The sequence below is a fragment of the Falco naumanni genome, chromosome 7 (assembly GCF_017639655.2).
Source record: "Falco naumanni isolate bFalNau1 chromosome 7, bFalNau1.pat, whole genome shotgun sequence".
In the NCBI taxonomy this organism is placed as follows: domain Eukaryota; kingdom Metazoa; phylum Chordata; class Aves; order Falconiformes; family Falconidae; genus Falco; species Falco naumanni.
In genome coordinates, this window is record NC_054060.1 from 14,623,067 (window position 1) to 14,643,083 (window position 20,017).

Genomic DNA, 20,017 nt, shown 5'->3' on the forward strand with positions numbered 1-20,017 from the left:
CACGGGGGCGGCTGCTGCCGGCGCGGCCCCCGGAGCGTCCCCGCCCCCCCCGTCCGCCGCGGGGGCGGCGCCGGCGGGCGAGTGCCCGGGCCCGCTGGCCGGGAGAGCTGGGGCCGGCCCTCGCCCCGCCCGCCCGGGTAGGAGCCGTCCCCGCCGTGCTGAGGGTGATGGGCGGCTGCCGGCCCGGCGGGCTTGCGGCTCGGCCGCGCCCAGACGCGCAGGTCTGGGGGCTGAACGGTACCCGACAGCCCCCCAGGCACGGGAAACTCGAGGGGCGGTGGGGGGTGCCCCACGGCTCCCGAGACAAAGCTATGGCAGCGCCCGTCCCGCCGGGGCAGCGGGCAGAGCAGGGGCAGCGGGGACCCGCCCCGGCACAAGGGGCCGCGGGAGCCGCGCGGGGGGCGCCTAGGCCGCAGCGCCCGAGGGCGCCGTACAGGCTGCGGCAGCCTCAGGAGGCTGGCGAGGGCCCGCAGCGCCGGCGCGGAGGGGAGACCGCACAGCCCCGCCGTGCAGAGCCCAGGGGCTGCGCGGGGCCCTTCGCGGGGGGCTCTCGGGCCCGTTACGGGCCCCCGCCCCTGCGCCAGGGCGCGACCGGGCGGGAGCGGGGCGGCGAGGGGGCCAGCGGCAGCCCGGCGCTGCCAGCCGGACTCCCGGCAGGTAACACGCGTGTCTGGGCCGCAGCGATCGTTGGGCACCGTCAGCGCCGCCGAGGCCGGCGGTGCTCGCACGCGTGGTTTGTCCCCTGCGTGAATTTCAGGACAGAGCCATGCAGAACATCCACGGGGGAACGTCCATGCTGCGTTATGGCAAGTTTTCGGCCAGCTGTTCTGTTGCTGTAAGAATCAGAGTAACATTTACATACCTATAAGCAAGCAGTGCTTGGATCAGTACGGGTGTTTTGATGGTAACAGGCAAGTTTGGGTCCCCCCCCCCGCGACCATCTGCAGTTCAGCTCTGTATCAGCAACAGGCTTATGCATCCCGTAGGTCCACCAGGCTGCCAAAGCACATCTAACAATTTCATGTGCTTAAACAATAAAAGATAGCAGCACACCGTGACACAGCTAATAATTCATATTCTGTGCAGAACTGGTATTTAAAAAACAGCTAGTACTTGTCCATCTGTGTGCTTCTATGATGCTGCTGTTGTCAGAGTGACCATGCAGCTTTATGCCAGCTACCATCTCTTCTGCATCTAACAAGATCTGGATGAGAGATTAATATAGATTACCTCAATAAATCTATCAATTCTGTGTACTGTAAAGAGCTAAGGGCATGTACATGACTTATTTTGGGCACAGAAAGTGTGTTTAATTTGAATTGCCAGTGCGTAGCTGCTCATAGGATCAGGTTCCACATCAGATTGTCCTGCCCTACCCTCTCCTTGCATTCCCTAGGAAAGCACAAGTTTATTCTGTCCGCAGCTGGGGGGAAAAAAATAAAATGGACCAAGGCAAAATACTAGGGAGTACAATTTCCTTTAAACAGAAGGAAACCACTTTCCCAAACAAGCGTATGTTTGGTTTGATCTCCCCTGCTTTGCTGCATGCTTAAGAGATGCTTCCACAGTGTCTTTACAGCAAACACACTCGTTGCAGTCCAGCAGGACTGTGCAGGTTAGAAATGCCTGCACTGAAGAGCCCCAGCGTTAGCTGCGAACATGGGCAGTTCACATTCAGGACACCAATAAAAACGTTTCAGGTAATCTTTGTCAGCAAAAGCAGTTCCCAATTTTTACCATTGGCTTTAATGTGTAACCTAAACTAAACCCAGATGATCTAGTCTCAAATTTCAGCACTATGACAAAAACTACATTTTATTCATATGTTATTTCCAGTCCCAGGCAGAAGTTTATAAAGGCCTCCAGAGTCTGAGGAATGACTTCAAAGCCTAAAGGATCCTCTGTGAGCGTTTTTCAAGCTACCTCAACAGCATCAATGAGTAAAAACCAACCCTGGGAGATAGACACAGTTATGCTTGTTGGAAAGAAGCCATGGGAGCGAGAAGAGAAACTTCAAGATATAGAGTTGTCTGCAGAGCTTGTGGCCTCATAGATAAAGGGAATTGCTAAATTGCTGTGTCTGCAATACAAAAAGGTGCTAGAGTGGCAAATTGCTGAGCACAGTTACAGGCTGATATGTCAGCCCGCTGTAAAGGTATAAAAGGCTTGCTTGATTTTAATAAGTGTCTTCAAGGTGTCTTCGAGTTTTTGATCCGCTCTCGGAGTCTGTACATCCATATGCCACCATCCTCTTTTTTTTTTCTTTCCAGTTTTAGACCTGACATTCCTATTTGGCATGAACAATATAGCTTCTACCTATGATCCGTGTGAGATACTAATAATCTACACCGAGAATCGCATCTTTTCTATACCACCAGAATTATTTCCATCAGATAAAAGAAAAGCAACACCACTCAGAAAAATCACTTTCCCCAGCCAAAACAACGACATGAAATGAAATCTGTAACTCCATTCAGGCATTCCTAAAGCATTAAGGAACACAGATGCTTAATTGTAGGCTTTGAGCGCATTAGTTAGAAAGTGGAAACTGAAGCTAAATAACCATTAGCACAGAAAATAAACTGCTTGAATAATACTATATATATATTGAAATCCTTTTCAAAGGGATAATGAAATTATCCTTTCCTTCCCTCTACCTGTTTTCTACCACATATGCACACTTCTAAACACAAGGACAGACATCCAAGAGACATCTAAACCACCTTCCATTGCAAGGCCATCCCCCCAACTCTCCCATTGCATTAAGTGCTCCTTTATGGTTTTCCTTATGTTAACGGCCTGTCAGCTTTTGAGTGAACTTATCCCAACCGATCAGCCTTTTTCTGTTCCTTTCCCTATACCTCCTCATGCAATTGAATTTGCTCTTCCATTAGCTTAACTTGGAGTTACTATCTAATTCTGCTGATTTTGCATAAAATTACCTAAAGCAGAAAACAGTTGTCTTGTTAGGTAGGCAGATCTGGAAGGGTGGCTATCAGCGTTAAGTATTTAAAAGAAAATATATTGCATGATTTTTAAAGGACTAAGATTGTAAAACAGACTAGATTCCACTCACTAAACAGTTATGTCATGCAAAAAAAAAAAAAAAAAAAATCAGTAAAGAGGGTATTTTGGGTTCATTAATCATCACACAAGCTTCAAAGTAATGAAGGAATTTTTAATATGTTGTATTCGAATAACTAAGAACACTGACCCAAATACTGAATGTAAACATATTTCTAAGCAATTTAGTGGGCGGTAGAGTAACAGGGTAGAATAAAGTAGGTGACAAGGAAAACAAAGTGGCTTAACCAAAGAACATTTGAGCCTGTCCTATAAACTGTCTCTTTCAGTGATTTTTATTTTCACAGCCTTTTGGCTGGAGCCTGGAACAAGACAGCAAGGTAACACTGTGAAACCTCGTAATTGAAGTGACACGGGAAACATCGTTACTGAAACCTGCCGTCTCTGTGACACACACACGGCAAAGATGATGACACATGCAACAGCCTGATGGGACGGACAGACCTCCATCTCCTGGCAAGAAAACGATCCAAAACATGGAAAGACTGGTATTTAAGAATCATTTATTAATACAGACACACATCTAGCAAGTTTTCCTCACATACTAGCAGCCTTACCTGAACACCAGTAAATATCACTTTATGCAAGCAATACCCTACTTCACTGGATATTATGCAGTGGAGAGAATAACAAGAATAACCAATTCAAGTGCATTGTCAAAGGTGATGTTTAAAAGTAGTTGAAAAAAAACTAGTAAAAGCCTTTCTCATATGCCATTATGCAACACAGTTACATTAGCATGTATTAAGGACTATAAACCTTACTTTGGAATTATATTTTCAAGCTTGTATCACAACCTCAAGGTACTGCGTCAGGTTTTAATGTTTCCTGGTGGCAGAGTCAACAAGGGTAAACGTGGGTAGCTGCATTTAAAAGCATTATTACTTTCACCATTAATATGCAGCTTCAGCTCATGTTGAGACTGGACTTTCAGACTTACATATACGAGATCAATTTTTAAAAAAAATTATTTCTGTCCATAATAAGTGCCATTGTTTTGCCTGATCTATAAATCCTGAGTTTTGGACAGCTCACTGTGACGAAATGAATTGCTGGTTATCAGTATAGTGTTCATTCACCTTTAGACTCAGCTCAGGTAAGTTATGCAAAATATACGTCTTAAGCACCAGCAACATCAGATGCATGTAAATACACTATTACATAAAAACAAACAAACAAAACAAAATAACCCCACCACCACAATCCTGTGACCAAACACTTTTTCTCTTTGACCTGTACAAGTGGATGCCTAACTAATTTCAGTTTCTTCATCAACGTCAGCTATAAAAGCATACTAAATTCTCTCTCAGTAGTTTAAATTCAGATTTTAAATCTTTTTTTAAAAAAAACAACAAAAAACACACAACCAAACACAAAACTTCCAGTAAGCTGGAGCAATCATACTAATTTCAGTTTAAAAACTGGATTATTTCCTTCCACTTAGGAGGAAGTTCTAAATATATATTAAAACATATGTATTAAACCAGTAAAAGACATAATTTGACTTCTTTTTCCACCCCTGAACTAGGGTGGGCCCTTAATAATAACCACCTCAATTTTGTTCAGTTTGGATTTACAAGCAAATATCTGAAGAAAGTTAATACTTGTTACAAAGATAATATTCTTCCCATTTACATTGTTTTAACAAAAAAAATTAATAAGGTTCACTAAGTCAAGTAGTTTCAATTCAGAGGGTTTTTTACTGTAGCGGTCTCAACAGCCACCTCAAAGTTGTTCTTGTCCATCTGTTACTGCTCTCTTCTAAATGGGATTAAGCTAGGTTAAGAGAACTTCCTCCCATTTGAATTATGGTTGTGGGTAACATTTTAGGATTTGGGACATGCTAATGGGATGCACAGAAGCAGGATGTATGGAACAAGCGACATCCACGAGGAGTTCAGTAGCTGTACTGCAGCGCCCGATAAGCCACTTAGGGGTGGGTTCAGGTGCTACAGAGGTCACAGCATACCACGGCATGGGTGCTGTTGTGCACCCCGCTCTCCCTGCAGGGGCACAGTTTTTTATGTTACCATGAGTTTGCTCACCTGTAAGTTTCCAGGGGAAGACTGCAGTCCTAGTTCAGCATCAAGCACCTCAAGCTGGGAGTGATTTTGGCACAAGAATAAACACGAGTAAGATCCCCGCCTACTTAAAGTGCTTTCATAGTTTCCTTTCACGTTTCCTTTCTCTACATAGCATTGGGAGAAAAGGTCTTAATGGAAATGTGGTGTAGCCATGGTGGTGACCTCCTGGCATCTCAGCCTGCAGAGAGTCCAGAATAACATCCCTCAAACGTCCTCAGCCCCAAAGCAGTCTTCATGACCCTTCAGTTCCACCCAACCCATCCATACTCTCCCAGCTCCTGGAAGCTGAGCATCAGGCGGTTCTAGTTAACTTCCCTGACATTTCAGCAGCATGGTGGACCAAAGCCAATTACCCTTTTACTACTGTTTTATATTAACTCTAAGTTTTGTTTGTTTTGTGTTCCATGGTGGTAGCATTGGGTGCAGCAGGCCTCCATATTTACAACATCTGCAACCCCACATTCATCAGAAGTAAAAAAAAAAGCCATCTTGTCTTCCAAACACATACACGGCATCAGTCTGCCACTGCTGAAATCCAAGCTAGCTTTCTGGGTGGCTCCATGCTTTCTGTAAACAGCTTTGTAAGCCACCACGGGAAGAGGATACTACCATTCGTAAAGTCCCAACTCAGTCATGCATTTAAGTGCCCCATTTCCTCCATATGCCAATGATGTACGTATAACGAGTATTTCCCAACAAGGCTGCCCTGTGCATTGCAGATAACAAACGTTAACACACACATGTTCTGCTCCCTGCTCATTCCTCATAAACATACACTGCATTGCCTCTCCATAGCTTCTAAGCCTGCCTCACCCGCACAGCTCATTTTTCTGTAGTTCCAATCAACCTGTTGTTCTGTAGTTCCCAATTTGCCTGACCACCTTCCCTGGCGTACCAAGAATTAAGCAACAACAAGGAGACCTCACGCTTTCTCATAGCAAAGTACAAAACTAACTCAGAGCTGCACATGGTGCTAAGTTTAAGTAACTCCACAGCTTAAGGCTTTGCTGAGGAAACAGCTGTCCAGTGGGCCGGTTCCTGGAGAGCACCTGTTCTGCACACAACTAGGAAACCTTTTACATAGACACTGTTTTACATACACATGAATAGCAGCAGGAAAACTACCAATGTCAGTAACTTGGGCCTTGTGTGCTAGACAAATGACTGCGTGTGAAGAAAGGGCAGTTTCTCTGCAGAAGCCCAAGCACCAACCAACCACTTAGAGCATCTCCCTAGGCACACTGGGACTTCAGCTGTAGAGGAAAGCATTTTAAAACTTGAATTTCAAGCATTAACTGCTGCTTTGGGTCTAAACTCGGTTGATCCAGCCTCTGTATTAAGACAGAAAGGTAAATAGTAAGAGTGATACTACAACAGCAAGAAGTTAAAAATGCAGGTCTCCACTTTTTAAAAATAAATAAATAAGCAGCCTTGTTTTTAGGGAAACATTCCATTATGGTCAGCTTTTTTTTTTTTTTGCCCTGAAGCCTATGCGCAATCTAATGAATGAGAATTTATTTCAGGATTCCACACCTTTGACATTAACCCTTAGTATGTGATTCACCTGTCTCACAGATTTTAGTATTCAAGGTCTACCTCCAGGAGCCATAAACTAGAAGCATGACCTAGTAAACCAGAGTACTGTGATTACTCATGAAGAGTTTGTTCTGAGAAAAGAAGATACAAACGCTAGGAAGATCTAGCTTCCACCTCATACTCCCCAACCACCTAACTTTACCTGAATGATTTCATAGTACAGTATCATTACAACAAATACCTGAGATTCTTGACTAATCAAGTTTGCAGAACACAAAGTACCTGGAAGCCATACAGGAACCCACTCACCAGAGGGCACCTTTCTGACACCGCTGTAACGCGGCACTGTTTGCTTCCTGTGGTCCCTCTCATCTGTCTCCACAGGGATTATGAAAGGCAGCCAATATTATTCTTATCTTCAGCTGTTGGATTTTTATGGCGGTGTCACCAGTGCTGATAGCAAAGTAAATCCAAACACAATCAAGAGCAGCCATGTAATCATCTTTCACTCTCAGATTCTGGTTCTTTTCCCCCCAGCGTTAACATATTTAGTAACATACAACACATTTCACAAACGTACCTCCGTGGAATTCAGCATTGTCAAATTGTGCTTATTCTTGCTGGCACAGTAAGATTACAGGCATTTATTAATCTCGTATTTTTTGTCTATACAGACTGGAAGCTACAGAAGCACTCGATAGTCCAAAACAGCAAGACCATAAAAAGGAACAGCGCTGCCTGCCTGGGCTGCAAGTTACCGTACTACAGGCTAACCTGGAACACGGCACGACACCAGGTAATTGTTACAAAGTCACTCTACAGGAGGTGAAAAGATGTATTAGGTTGTGAAAAAGCCAAATACCTTTTCTATGTACTGACTGAAGGTTTATGCAGCATTATGGGATAGTCAGCCCTTGATGTCCCTGCTAGGCTTTTCTAAGACATACAGTATTTAAAATAAGTTAACACACACACTTTTTTTTTTTTTAAAGGAAGCAAACAAATACAGTGCTGAGAATCTGCCAGACTACACATAAAAGATTTGATCCTACTCCACTTGAAAGTTGGTTTACTTCCAAATACAAAAAAACCCCATAAAATGCCATCAAGTCAGAGCACTAATGTTTCATTGCCACATTGTCTTGATATAAGGTCTTCACAGCCTACAATGCAATTAAGAAGTTTGATCCTTTGGTCTTATTTACTGTATTTTATTCCAGTCAAGCTCAAAACCCACCAAACCTCCCACAATGAATAGCTTTCATAGAGCAGATGGAAAAGACTTGATGTAAAATTGTGCTCTCTAGTGGAGAAACTTGATTTTGTGCAATAAAAGCTCAAGCCATGGCGATCCATCTGCTTAACCAACCAACAGGTTTACAGTGCAGAGAAAAATATCAAGATTTTCCACAATACGAGAGGAGTGCAAGTGCCTAGTTCAACGTATTTATTATGACCAGAATAGGTTTATACTGAGTTACATGACGGATTACAGCTATATAAGGTTTCTAAATATACAACAAAATAATGTCAGTCTTAAAACATGTTTCTATGTTTATTTAGATTTTTAAAGTAATGGCACTCTTAATGAAATAGCAAAACATTTCCTTTTAATGATGTGACACTTTAATATAGTCCTATATAATACTATATAGTTTGATGAAAATAGGTTAATTTTACACCAGATAGTGCTACTTTGTTTACCTAATGAAAGCTAGAATTTTTCTATAAGTAAGGGTTTAATAACATAATTCTCTGTCGATTTATTTTTTGAGAGAAGAGCTGACATGATTACCAACTTCTTTATTTCTAGTTATGCATACACCACTAAGCTTAAACATACTGAATGGGTCTTCAGGAAACACTAAAACACTAACTCCTGCTCAATTTGTTTTCTTATAGCATTAACAAAATACAACCCATTCTCTTTGCAGCAGCTGCCCTACCTCTATTTTTTTCTAGGCAGGTATGGACCAATGAACGCATTAACTCAATCTAATAGCAGACGAGTTAGAACCTATTCTTTAAAACAATTTGGCCACTTCATGCTCCCGCAATGGTGTACAGGATTTAGCTTCTTTAAACTCGGTATCTTAACTAGGCTGTTGGAATAGATCTGAAGTTAGAAGCCAGACATACAAAAGACTTAAAAAGCTAAATGTACACCCAACTCATGCTAATTTTAAAATATATTAAAATTTGGCATACATTCTAATTCAAGAGTAAGGATCTAGCAAGACATGGATATTAGATTTCTCTTATGTGGTTGCAGAATATTATGATCAGCTGTTGACTGTTGCAAAAAGTAATACTCTCTCTTTCCCCTTGGCCCTTAAAGATGAAATGGGGGGGGGGGGGGGGTGTGTGATGAATGCATAAGAAAGGTAGCTCTGTGTTTCATGTCTGTCTTTCAAGTTCCCTAGTATATTCAGAAAAGACAGCCTAACAATTCAGCAAAGCCAGCATTCTAGATTTAATAAGTATCACAACTTCATAAGTAACACAGCATCATACAAGCTGAAAGATTTGCCAGTAGATTTTTTTTTTTTTGATGGAATAAAGCTCACAACTGATCGTACACCCAGAGCACAGAAAGAGTTCCACTGACTTCCAGCATAACTGATGCTGACACGGCAGCAATTTAAGCGCTTGTATTTAGTGAACCCCATGACAGCAAGCAGAGTTCCTAAATTTCTGCACCGGCAGTCATTCAGAATTTTGTCTGGGGAACAGTTGCCACGATTGGGTAAAAGAAAAACCTAGCTCTACTTCAGCAGTTTTGTCATACCACTTAATAGAAAGATGTATAAGAAGTAATAAATTGTAGTCTGGGTATGACTAAACATTTATGGCTATTTATTTAAATATTTCTGAAGTGCTGGAGCTCTGCAAGACACTGTTTCTATTTAATATTTCTCCACAAGTTTTCATGATATTCTTTAAATTCTGTCCTTCACGTGGCTGTATCACTTAAACCTTATTTTTTATTTTTCATCTAAAAAAGAAGTCTTGAAATTAAGGAGCCAGAAAGACAGGAGAGATATCCCTCGAAGTCCTGTGTAGTTACTGTTACAGACAGGCAGAGAGAGCAATCTTAAATACTTTTAGTTTAATTAAAATTCATTAGCAGTCATGCAAAATTAACACACAGTTGTGAGCATACTGTAGCACCACTTGAAGTTAACTGGTACATGTTATTAGCACTGTTGTTGCGATACCTGTCAGTCACACTAGTGCATGGACAGAAGGGAGGCAGCCCAGTAACTAAGAGAAACCGCAGCCTTTCTAAGCCTCATCCAAGAGCAGGTACGTTTGCAAACCCTCTATTTTTAAGCTACAAAAGCATTATCACAGCAAGGCAGATGTTTCACTGGGTTTTGCAAACTCTGCTAACTACATTATGTTTGTTCACCGTCAAAATTTATAAACCTACTGAGCTGTACTTCTGTTTGTTGGTTTGTTTTTTGTTTTTTTTTAGATTAGGCTGTAAAGGGTCTAAAACACCAAGTCCAGAATCTTACTACAAGCTACAGGATCCTACTTAACAATTCAGTTTAGCCTATGGAAAAAGTGCAAACATGTTATCTTCCAAGTAAATCAATCTCTGCATTTCTTGATGGGAGAAAAAGACAGAAACCAAACCCCCAAACAATTCATACTGACTTCCCATCCTATCCTGCAAGACGACTTTGTGAGGTTTTTGGGACACAGCTAGGAAGTCATCCACAATAACAAACGACAGTTGCTACTACAGTGCTATCATGACAGACCATTTTAAGGTTAACTTAAAATAACTCCTTTGGAAGCTATTGTGCAAAGAACACCAAAGCCTGCACTCACCTGTTTAGAATTCAGGTACTCTCCCTACTCCATGATAAAGAGGTTTTAGAGAATACAAAAGCACAGTCCAAGGGGTCCTCATAAGACAGAGCAAATTTCAGCCTTCTCTCACTTTGCTATATCTCAACAGTTGCAGGAGTGCTGTTCGTGTAGCCACCTTTAGACTTCATGTGGTCCTGAATTGATACAGCCTAGAAAAAAAGTTCATTAGAACTTGCATTTTATGAAGTCTGGTTGCCAGAGCAATTATTAAAACCATCAATTTGAAGAGGCAGGTGAGACATAAGTTTACAGTGCTGGGTCCCAAAGGTAGTAGGGAGAAATAACAACTAAACCCAGGATTGTTAAATACTATCTTAAGTCAGTGCATTCAGATAGGTCCTGCTATCCAAAATCCATTTATTCCTATATCCCTCACCCTGGCACAGCTTTGACTTCAAGATGATGTGTTATCTGGACCTAGTATCAAGTGCATCCACAAAATCCTTAGCCAAAAGGTTCTCATCATACAAAAGGTACTGGGGAAATTAGCACTTCGTGCTGAATATATGTTCCACAGTATCTTGTGTTTACAAACTAAAGGTCAGTTCTGTTCTGATGCTGTTCTATTGACTTTTAAAAAGTCAGATTTTTCTCTCTCTTACAATTAGCTAGCATTTTATTAGCTACCTGCTTTACAGGCTAATGAGCAGAGAGTTCTGCTTATCCAAGAGGTGCACACTTACGGATGAGTAGTCACTATTCATGTCTCCTGCCCCAACATGCGCAGTGTGTACAAAGTTCATTGGTTCTCCTATCATATTCCGGTCCAGTCTCCGACGTCTCTTCTGTAAGAAAAAAGATACCTATTCAAAAAACACGAGCAGCTTTCAGGCAGAAACAAGCATCTCAAATAAAAAAACAAAACATAACTAAAAAACAGGTGGTGCCTCATAGCAACTGTTTCAGACTGTTTGCAATAAGAGAGGGTCAAAGTCACTTTTATTACTGCTAACTGAATTGTTGCAAAAACTTTCTTTAATATTGGAAAGCCAAAGCCTGAGAACTGCAAACAGTCATATGGCCAAAGTTTCTGGCAAAACACACATAGTTCAAACACAGTTTAACAGATCTGGGTTTAGGTTTGACATTACTTAGCACAAACTAATCAAAACAACATGACAATGAAAGCATTTTCCAAATAACTGAAAGACAAAATTTCAAGTCTGATAAAGGATGGCAGTTGTGCATCTACCTACCGGCTGGGGCTGTTCACCATTGCACCAATTAAAACAAACCAGGAATTCAGTCATTATGTTCTTCAGTAGGTAATAAGGTCTTGCTAAGCGTAATTATTTCTCAGGGAGTTAAAGCAGCACAAGGACCAAGATGCAGTTCCTAAAGTAAGCTTAGAAAAAAATCACTCGTGCAGATTCACTGGTAAAGATCACAGAAAGCATCTGATGAGTATACCTGAAAAGAAATTATTTAAATTTATAATAAAGTGTACCAAAGTCTTGTAACATTTATTGAGCAATAGATGCTTCAGAAGACTAAAACAAGACTGCAAAATTCTTAAACATACCTGGACAGAAGAGCAGCATCAATTTCAAATCAGTGTTCATGTCAGAAATCAGGGTTGAGAACCCCACACATCGACTGCCCAGACAGATATATAAATTCTGGTTTCTTTACAAAAGCATAGCAAGAGCAACGCTAGAATGAAATCACATCTTATTTAACACTCTGCTATCTGCTTATAAGCAGAGCTAGCCAATACTTACAAACTATTTAGTATCTTGAAAGAAAAGAGCTTTGAAGTACAACAGATTGAATGCTTAACATTCACAAATGAGTGCAAAAGAAAGTTACTTTATTACACCTGATATAGCTGCTTTTCTTAGATGTACAAAAGCACAAAGTAAAAAGTATTCTACAACTGCAAAAAGCCCTTAAAAGAGGAGGAAAAAAAAAAAGAAAAAGAAAAAAAAGAAAAAGAAAGAGCTTTGTATACCAAGCAACAGAAACCATTCATGAAAGCTTAGAGCTTCCCAGAATACAGAAAACTATTAACACAGCACTCCTGAACTGGAGACATAACCAGGCAACTCACCGACTGTAAGTGCCCTGAAGCTATGATAAAAACCAAGCTTTTAGAGGTTGCTGTTTGGGGATTTTTAGTATCTTCCTTCAAATCAAACCCAGCCTAAAGAGGGCCCCTTCATATAAACTTTTTCATACCTTAGATCATTAAAACAATACTATAACATGTTAATTTTATAAAAGTTGGTGTGGTTTTTTTAAACTTACAGCTTAAAAGAAGTTACAGCTTCATCAATTAAATCTTCCTGAAACTCCACCAAAGGCTTCACAACCAAACAGCACAAGCTTCCCCCTTCACAGGCATTTCTTATGTAATCCCACAATTATGTAATTAGCACATCTATTCCTTTCACCTTTGTGGTTTTCTTACACTTCATCACTTCTCACACTTCAAGCAGATTTTTTCAAATTTCTGCCATTTATCTTTCAAAGCATGTGTTACATCTGCCTTAGCTTTAGGTGTCCTATATGATATGTCATTGCAGAATGTGTCATATATTACTCCATGTTATCCTGGGTGGTTTTAATACAATTCATTATCTGGCTCAATTATCATTTTTCAGCTCACTTCATCCTCTCACAATGGTCTTAATCACCACTGATGCCTTGTTTGGGTGCAGCAAAGAAGGGGCGGTGGTCCACACAACCTAAGAACATGCAGAAGCCAAACCTTTTGGCTCTGTGTCACACTGGTTGCAGATTGTTTGGGTTTATTTCACATTAAGGAGAACTGCATCAAAGCTAAGGTTTTCTTAAAAATCATAATCTGTGTCACTATCCACTAATAACCTATTTTGAAAGCAGACTGAGATGAGCATCAAGTTCGATAAGCACCCCCATCCGAAAATAACTGTTGAACACCAACTCTCCCCTCACCGTACCCCCCAGCATTTGGCACTCCACCTCCACGGGGCCCTGTGCGTACCTGGGTGTTACCTGCTGCTCTCCAGGAGTCCTGATGGGATGGTGCACTGGCACACAGCCAGCTCCCGTCTTGGCAACTCCAGTGCATTTACAGTTCCTATCCCTGGGTTATAATTAATCCCGATGGCAAAGCAAGAAACGCTTCACCGTGATCCCACACCCTGCGAGGGTTCCTTCGCTCTGTAAGGTGCTGCAGAAGTCTGATGTGCGCTTCACGCTTACCTACAGGTGTCAGAAAAGCAGAGCGGAAACCAAAAATAGCGCCCTAGATTGGCGTCAGATTTGTGCAGCCGTGCAGTTTTCTCAGCATTATCCATACAGCCTGTGGCTCGCTTCCACCCCTGCGGCAGCTCTGCAGGTGTCCTGGCACACAGCAGGACTGGACGGCTTCCTGTTGTGTTTTACAGGAGAACTTTTCTTTTCCTCTGCATGAGTCAGAGTATCATCCTCCAGGACAGGAATGCCCGTGCCAGAGCATGGGACACCACCTTCCTCGCAGAGACTCAAGGTTTCCACACTAACTGGAAGAATTTGAAAAACATCTTAACGTGGTCAGGCTTGCCCAGAACTAATAAAAGCCAACAAGAATCCCCAAACCTAGGAGAAAACAACATTTTGTCACTGTTGGCACACAGACTAGAACTGGACAATATCCTGTTGTTCTTTCTCTCTATTTTTCACCATAGCAGCAGTATCATCGAGGAGAGAGAGACAAAGGGTCAGGGAAATGGCTAGCACGCGCAGACACAGATGTTGAATGAGATGGGCAGGATGCACAGCCATTCTGGAGTCCGCAATCTTAGAGCGCCTGACAGCTTTATGAATGTTTAAATGTACTTTCCTGAGCATAACATTCAGTTTGTTCTACCATTGCTGCGTATTAAAAAGTATTCAAAGTAGTCTCATATTTTACTTACAAAATATCAATTCTGTACAAAGTGGGAAATGTTTGCCTGAATCAGGACAGAAGAATTCTCCCTTTCCATAGACATGGAAGATGCACGGTGAACTTGATAAATAACATCGCTAAACATATCCATTCTTCACAATCAGCCTTTAGACTCAAGGTCTGATCGTGACAAACCCTTGACTCCGAGCTGTTAGTGAAAGACAGCGAGTATAATAAAGCTGGTATATATTATCACACCTCAGATGCAGGCTGTCATCACCCTGCCCCGACTGAGCTGTTAAATTGTGACAACTTCTGAGTCCAGTTGTCATTTTCACTCCAGCTCTGTCAGTACTGAACCAATGCGAGAAACATGTTTAGTCAAACTGCCTTTCTAAAAAAACACCGTGCTAATTTATTCATTGTCCTTACTTTGCCCATTTGATATTTGCATCACATTAAAATCCTGAACCATTCTATTCTATTTGAATGGCAAGGTATGGTAAAAAACAGTGGAACTTCTATTTCTAGAGCTAAAATTAGTTTTGAGTGAGAACCTTGAAGAGTGTGTCTTGTTTGGTGAAAGGTGAGGAGTAAAACCCAATAAATTACCAAGATTTTGGAAGAACCTTGGAGCCAAGCAGGTGAAATCCTGCTGCCGAGTGAGCTTAACTGCTTGGAAGTAGCATCCTGATTTTACTAGCGTACATGCAGATGACAAATTTGGTTTGAGATGTAATCCTCAAACTATGTAATAAACTATTATGTAGTATGATTATGTATTGGCCTTCTGCCACCCTGAAGCCTCACACAGAAAGCTGAGAATAACGTTTTAACAGAGACCTCCAACAATGTAGGTGTGTTGGTGGTGTTAATCTAAGGAATTTGGGTGTAGTCTCTGTGCACAGAGATTTGAAGCTTCCCCTTTTAAAAGCTAAGTACACACACATTTAAATAAAACAAAAAACCACCAAGGCAGCTCCTCTATTTCAAAGTGGAAATGAGCTCAGTCAAAAAACGGGGGGAGGGGGCAGTTGTAACTGCTAAGACGAGCCAAGAGACCAAGCTGTGTGTTGTGTTTGAAAGTTAAATGTAACTGCAAGAGAAATCAACGGAGGGATCTGCCTGGAGTCCTACCAGAACAAAATTAATAAAAAACCCACAAAAGATGAGAAGACGAATGGCTGGCAATGCACCAACTACTGGTGCTGTAAACACGTACCGAGTTCCTAGCTTGTAAATTATGGAATTTAGTGTTACCAAGAATAAAATCAGATGAAATAAATAGAAAGCAAGAAAAGGCTGCGAGCCCAAGTTCTGTTCCCTCACAGATGGGGGCGCAGCCCGGGCCAGGGGCGGCGGAACCCGCGGCGCACCAGCTCCCAGCCGGGGCTCAGCCCGGGCCCTGGAGCCTCCCGACCGCACGGGCTGGGGCAGGGGCCGGCCCGGCCGCGACAGGTGCTCGCAGGGCCGCCGCGGCCTCGCACTCGCGGCGGGCAGGGGGGAGTGGCCCTGCCCCGCGGCAGCGCTCCCCGCCCCAGCGGCCCGGCCTCACCGGCTGGCGCCGCTGGGGATGCGATGCCGCTCGGCCCGCCCCGCCGCCCTGCCCTCTCGGGCCCGGCGCCCCGGCAGCGCGGCCGCTGAAGGCCGGGCCGGAGCCCGGGACGGGGCGCCGGGAGCCCCCGAGGCCCTCCGGCTGGGGGCGCTGACGGCTGGGCGAGGCCCGCTGTCACCGGGCTGGGCCCGGCCCGGCGGGGCCTCCCGCCCGCCCTCAGGCGCCGCACCCCGCCCGAGCGGCTCCGACAGCCGGGGCCCCCGTAATGGCGGCGGGCGGAGCAGCTCGGGGGGCAGCGGCAGCGGGCCCCGCTCGGGCCGCCTCGCAGCGCGGAGCCCGGCCTCACCCTCCCCGGGCGCGGCCCCCGCCAACCCGCTGCGGCGCCTGAGGGGAACACGCGGCCCCGGCGCGGCGCAGCCACCCCGCGCTGCCACCGCCGCCCCGCCCCCCCCGGTGCGACGCGCCTGCCATTGGCGCAGCTGCCTTCCCCCAGCGCGGCGGCCAATGAGCGCCGCCGAGCAGCCGCGCCGCAGCCCTGCCAGGGCCTGAGTGAGCGCGTCCTGCCCAATAGCCGCGAGGCGCCCGCGCTGCGCGCTCTCCATTGGCCGCGGTGCGGCGGCGGCGGCCCAATGGGCGCGCAGGAGCGTGAGGGGAAGCGCCATGCAGCGGGTGCCAGCCTCCCTTTGCGGAGCGCTCTGGTGCGGCGCGGACCAGCTCTGCTGCTGCTCCCTCCTCCTCCCACCATGGCGTTGCCCAGCAGTTGACGTTTGGCTTCTCCCCTTTCTACCTTCTCCTCTTTTTCCAGTCCCTTTCTTCCCCCCTGCCCCGGGTCCCGGCTCAGGCACGTAGGCGGCCGGTACCGGAGGCACCGGGGTCCCCCCCGCCCCTCAGGAACAGGCGGTAGGAGTCGGGCCGGGCGGCTGCCGGGCGCGCCATGAACATCATCATCGGCATCGGCGGGTGAGAGCCGCGGGGCGGGCCGGGGGAGGGGGGCAGCCCGCCAGGGGACTGGGCCCGGCCCGGGCCCGCATCCCCTCCCGGTGCCGCTGCCGCAATGGCGCGGGCGCGAGGCGGGGGTGGGGGCGGGGGGAGGCGGCCCGGCGCGCGCACGTGGCCCCGCCGCCCTTGCCGACGGCCGGGCGCTCTCCCCGCAGGGTCACCAACGGGGGCAAGACCACCCTCACCCGCAAGCTGATGCAGGCCCTGCCCAACTGCAGCGTGGTGCACCAGGATGACTTCTTCAAGGTGAGGCGCCCGCCCGGCCGCCCCCTGCAGGCCGGGGGGGGCCCCGCGTGCTTCCGGCCCCCGGGCGCCCCCACCCCCCCGGCGCCCCCGCCATGCTGGGCCGGGCCGGGGCCGGCCGTGCGGCCGGGGGGGTGAGCCTGCGCCATGTAGCCTGTCCCGAGGGCTCCCCGTTTCCCTGGAGCGCTGTGCGACGAGCTCGTGTCGGTGGGAAGATAGAGGAGCGGGCTGCTTTATCTGCGCCTCGCTACTGCTGCTTTTTATCGGCATGCAGAGCGACCCGGTGGAGGGTTAAGATTCCCCTTCCTAGCTCCAGGGGTCGGGTCTTGAATCTTGTTTTGAAATCGGTATCGAGCTTCCCAGTAGCTGTCCTGACCAAGCAGTTGTTTTTTTTTTCTTGTCGCTGTTTCAGCCCCAAGATGAAATAGAAGTTGAAGATGGGTTCAAACAGTACGATGGTAAGGCTTTGCTACAGTTATCAAAGTGTAACTCAAAAACTTTGGGAGTATTTTGATCCTTGACGTGCACTGTTTCTACTGACTCTACCGCTAGATGATACTTAACTGCTGCTTAACGATGGTTGTCTGTTTTGTCTTAGTGATTAGTGCATTAGATATGGAAGCTATGATGAGTACCATAAATGCTTGGATAAAAAACCCAGTCAAGTTTGAACGTTCTCATGGGATCAACAACACACTGGATGCCCAGATCTTGCAAGATAAGGACGGAGGAGATGAAACAGTCCACATTCTTATAGTTGAAGGCTTCCTGCTTTACACCTACAGGTAATCAAACGTGCCTTCCTACATTTTGATTTTTACATGACGGGCAAGCATCCAACAGAATAAAAAGAGTTAACAGTTAAGAGTTCTGAACCAAGACTTAGTAGCTGGTATTGATCACGGCTGAGTTCAGGTGTCACAGGTCCAAAGATAGCTCTAGGTACAGGAAACAGGTGTAGTTCCACCTTTCTGTTTCTTGCTACTAATCAGTCTAGCTGTAATCAAACATGTATCTCTTTCAGGCCGCTGATTGATGTATTCCACCATCGGTACTTTCTTTCCATTCCATATGAAGAGTGTAAAAGGAGAAGAAGGTAGGTCTTTCTGAGTTCCCTTGCTAGGCCAGTAACATCCTGCTCTGTTCAAGACTCATTTTTCTAAAGCTTTTAGATAAAAAAGGATAAACACTAATGCAGCTGCTCTGTTACAAGCCTGTAGCTTCCCTCACCCAAACCCAAAAGCTTCCTACCAAGCTGTTGTGATTGTGAGAGTAATGCTCAGTTTCTGCACAGATTTTTCAATATGCTTTCTCCCTTTCCAGTTTTCCAGTGATACTGCTGCCAGGTCTCTAACTATCATGGGGTTTTATATTTGGCCGTATTGTTGTACACATTCACTGTTCTTAATGCAAATGAAATGTGTTAAAACTTGAAGTTACATTTCAGAGGAATAAGCAGACAGCTATTTTACTAAAAAAGCTTTGCTGACGCTTTAAGAAAGAGGTGGTTCATCAATGTTAAGATCAGTCAGTCTTGGGAATCCTTTTTGTATCTTGAACACTTAGGACCTGCATGTCAAATTCCAACTTTTATGGGGTATCTTCATGTTTGCAGTTTATGCTGACTACTGACTTCTGATAAGCTCAGAAACTACATTGCAGGCAACAGGCTTAGGCTGCTGCGTAGAAAAACTGAATGAGCTGTCATTTCCCTGAACTGTAAATAGACTATTCTTGAATAACAATGCCTTAACTTACAGCTCAAGGAATTACACTGTACCAGATCCACCTGGATTGTTTGATGGCCACGTTTGGCCAATGTATGTAAAGCACAGGAAGATAATGGAAGATCTTGGAGTTGATGTGGGTAAGTCTTTAATGACAAAAGCACTTTTGAAAGATCGCTTTGTGGGAGTGGTTTTCAAACCTGGGATAGTTGTGCTGGTTAGATGCATGAGAGGAGCTGGAGCAAGGGGATGCCGTATGTTTCTCTGATACCTGTCAAGTGCATGCTCTTTAAATTAGGATCTGGCAGTATTACAGAAACATTGAATTATAACTCTCTTACTTTAATTTCTTTTAAGTGCACTTGAATGGAACAAAATCAAAGGAGGAGCTGTTTAATGATGTGTATGGACAGATCCAGAATAAGATTGAAGAATTACTTAACATGCAGGTACGTATTCATGCTTATAACTACAACACAAAGATAAGCCTTTTAAAAAAGGCTATGTTGAAAAAGCATGAAGCTGTAACTTGAAATACGTTCATGTGTATCTTCCTGTTTAGAAGTAAGCTGTTGCTGCCGATTCTTGTGAGTGAAGATGATTCCTGTTTGCTCTGCGCTGTCTACCTGACTGCCACTAAAGTTCCAGCTTCTGTGAAGACTCTCAACTCTTAAATTCTTCAGTCTTCCCTTGAAACTTGACTTATATATGGTCATAATTAAAAAGCACTTCCCCCTTGTCTGTTAACTTCATTTGTGTTTCAGGCTAGTATGTGGCCTCAGATGATCTGTTTTCTCCCAGTCTCCTGGGAATTCTTTTCACTCTGCTTTTAACCTGTGAGAGTAAAACATTATAGTGGAACTGATGTTAAATGGCACAACTCTTAATAGGTAGGAGAGAGTGTGTATGTATCTATACACATAACGCTGCTTTGAGTTTTCAGTAACTTGCATGAATTTCTGTAATCCCTCGAGTCAGGCAGCAACTATGCTTCTTGATGATAACAGGATTTAATTATTCTGTTAAATCCAGTGCACACACAGATTTCAGATGC

General features: G+C 44.7%; 3 protein-coding genes and 1 long non-coding RNA gene across 5 annotated transcripts; 3 read left to right on the top strand and 1 right to left on the bottom strand.

Annotated features, from left to right (window-relative positions):
* Positions 1-110: 110 nt before the first annotated feature.
* On the top strand, positions 111-2,937 carry LOC121091115 (translation initiation factor IF-2-like). The gene is made up of 2 exons (XM_040600352.1): positions 111-835; positions 1,837-2,937. Exons 1-2 carry the CDS (start codon positions 168-170, stop codon positions 1,871-1,873), a joined length of 705 nt encoding a protein of 234 aa, XP_040456286.1. The 5' UTR covers positions 111-167; the 3' UTR covers positions 1,874-2,937.
* An 87-nt stretch (positions 2,938-3,024) lies between these two features.
* On the top strand, positions 3,025-16,412 carry LOC121091906. Its single transcript, XR_005829080.1, has 3 exons — positions 3,025-3,572; positions 7,379-7,500; positions 13,958-16,412. It is a non-coding gene; the product is annotated as an uncharacterized LOC121091906 (long non-coding RNA).
* LOC121091905 (CDC42 small effector protein 2-B-like) lies at positions 9,216-13,963 on the bottom strand. 2 transcript variants are annotated; one of them, XM_040602184.1, is made up of 4 exons: positions 13,552-13,963; positions 11,783-11,996; positions 11,270-11,371; positions 9,216-10,735 (listed from the first exon to the last, which is right to left on the bottom strand). In XM_040602184.1, the coding sequence occupies exons 2-4, from the start codon at positions 11,834-11,836 to the stop codon at positions 10,661-10,663; spliced, it is 231 nt and encodes a 76-aa protein (XP_040458118.1). In that variant the 5' UTR covers positions 11,837-11,996; positions 13,552-13,963; the 3' UTR covers positions 9,216-10,660. The 2 variants fall into 2 exon arrangements, with proteins under 2 accessions (XP_040458118.1, XP_040458119.1); XM_040602185.1 differs by lacking the exon at positions 13,552-13,963 and adding an exon at positions 12,109-13,541.
* Positions 16,413-16,656: 244 nt separating the features above from the next.
* On the top strand, positions 16,657-19,710 carry LOC121091337 (nicotinamide riboside kinase 2-like). Its single transcript, XM_040600972.1, has 8 exons — positions 16,657-16,954; positions 17,149-17,239; positions 17,649-17,694; positions 17,835-18,021; positions 18,261-18,332; positions 18,997-19,103; positions 19,321-19,412; positions 19,526-19,710. The coding sequence occupies exons 1-8, from the start codon at positions 16,929-16,931 to the stop codon at positions 19,529-19,531; spliced, it is 627 nt and encodes a 208-aa protein (XP_040456906.1). The 5' UTR covers positions 16,657-16,928; the 3' UTR covers positions 19,532-19,710.
* The last annotated feature ends 307 nt before the right edge of the window (positions 19,711-20,017 follow it).

Bases quoted from the DNA above. Each gene is read 5' to 3' on its own strand.
- LOC121091115 (XM_040600352.1), top strand. From the start codon at position 168: ATGGGCGGCTGCCGGCCCGGCGGGCTTGCGGCTCGGCCGCGCCCAGAC. The intron at 836-1,836 runs GTAAGAATCAGA...TGTTATTTCCAG, and splicing joins CGGCCAGCTGTTCTGTTGCT to TCCCAGGCAGAAGTTTATAA.
- LOC121091337 (XM_040600972.1), top strand. From the start codon at position 16,929: ATGAACATCATCATCGGCATCGGCGG. The intron at 17,240-17,648 runs GTGAGGCGCCCG...TCGCTGTTTCAG, and splicing joins ACCAGGATGACTTCTTCAAG to CCCCAAGATGAAATAGAAGT. The intron at 17,695-17,834 runs GTAAGGCTTTGC...GTTTTGTCTTAG, and splicing joins TGGGTTCAAACAGTACGATG to TGATTAGTGCATTAGATATG.
- LOC121091905 (XM_040602184.1), bottom strand. From the start codon at position 11,836: ATGACTGAATTCCTGGTTTGTTTTAATTGGTGCAATGGTGAACAGCCC. The intron at 11,372-11,782 runs GTAGGTAGATGC...TTTTTCTTACAG, and splicing joins ATGGTGAACAGCCCCAGCCG to AAGAGACGTCGGAGACTGGA. The intron at 10,736-11,269 runs GTAAGTGTGCAC...CTTTTTTTCTAG, and splicing joins TGAATAGTGACTACTCATCC to GCTGTATCAATTCAGGACCA.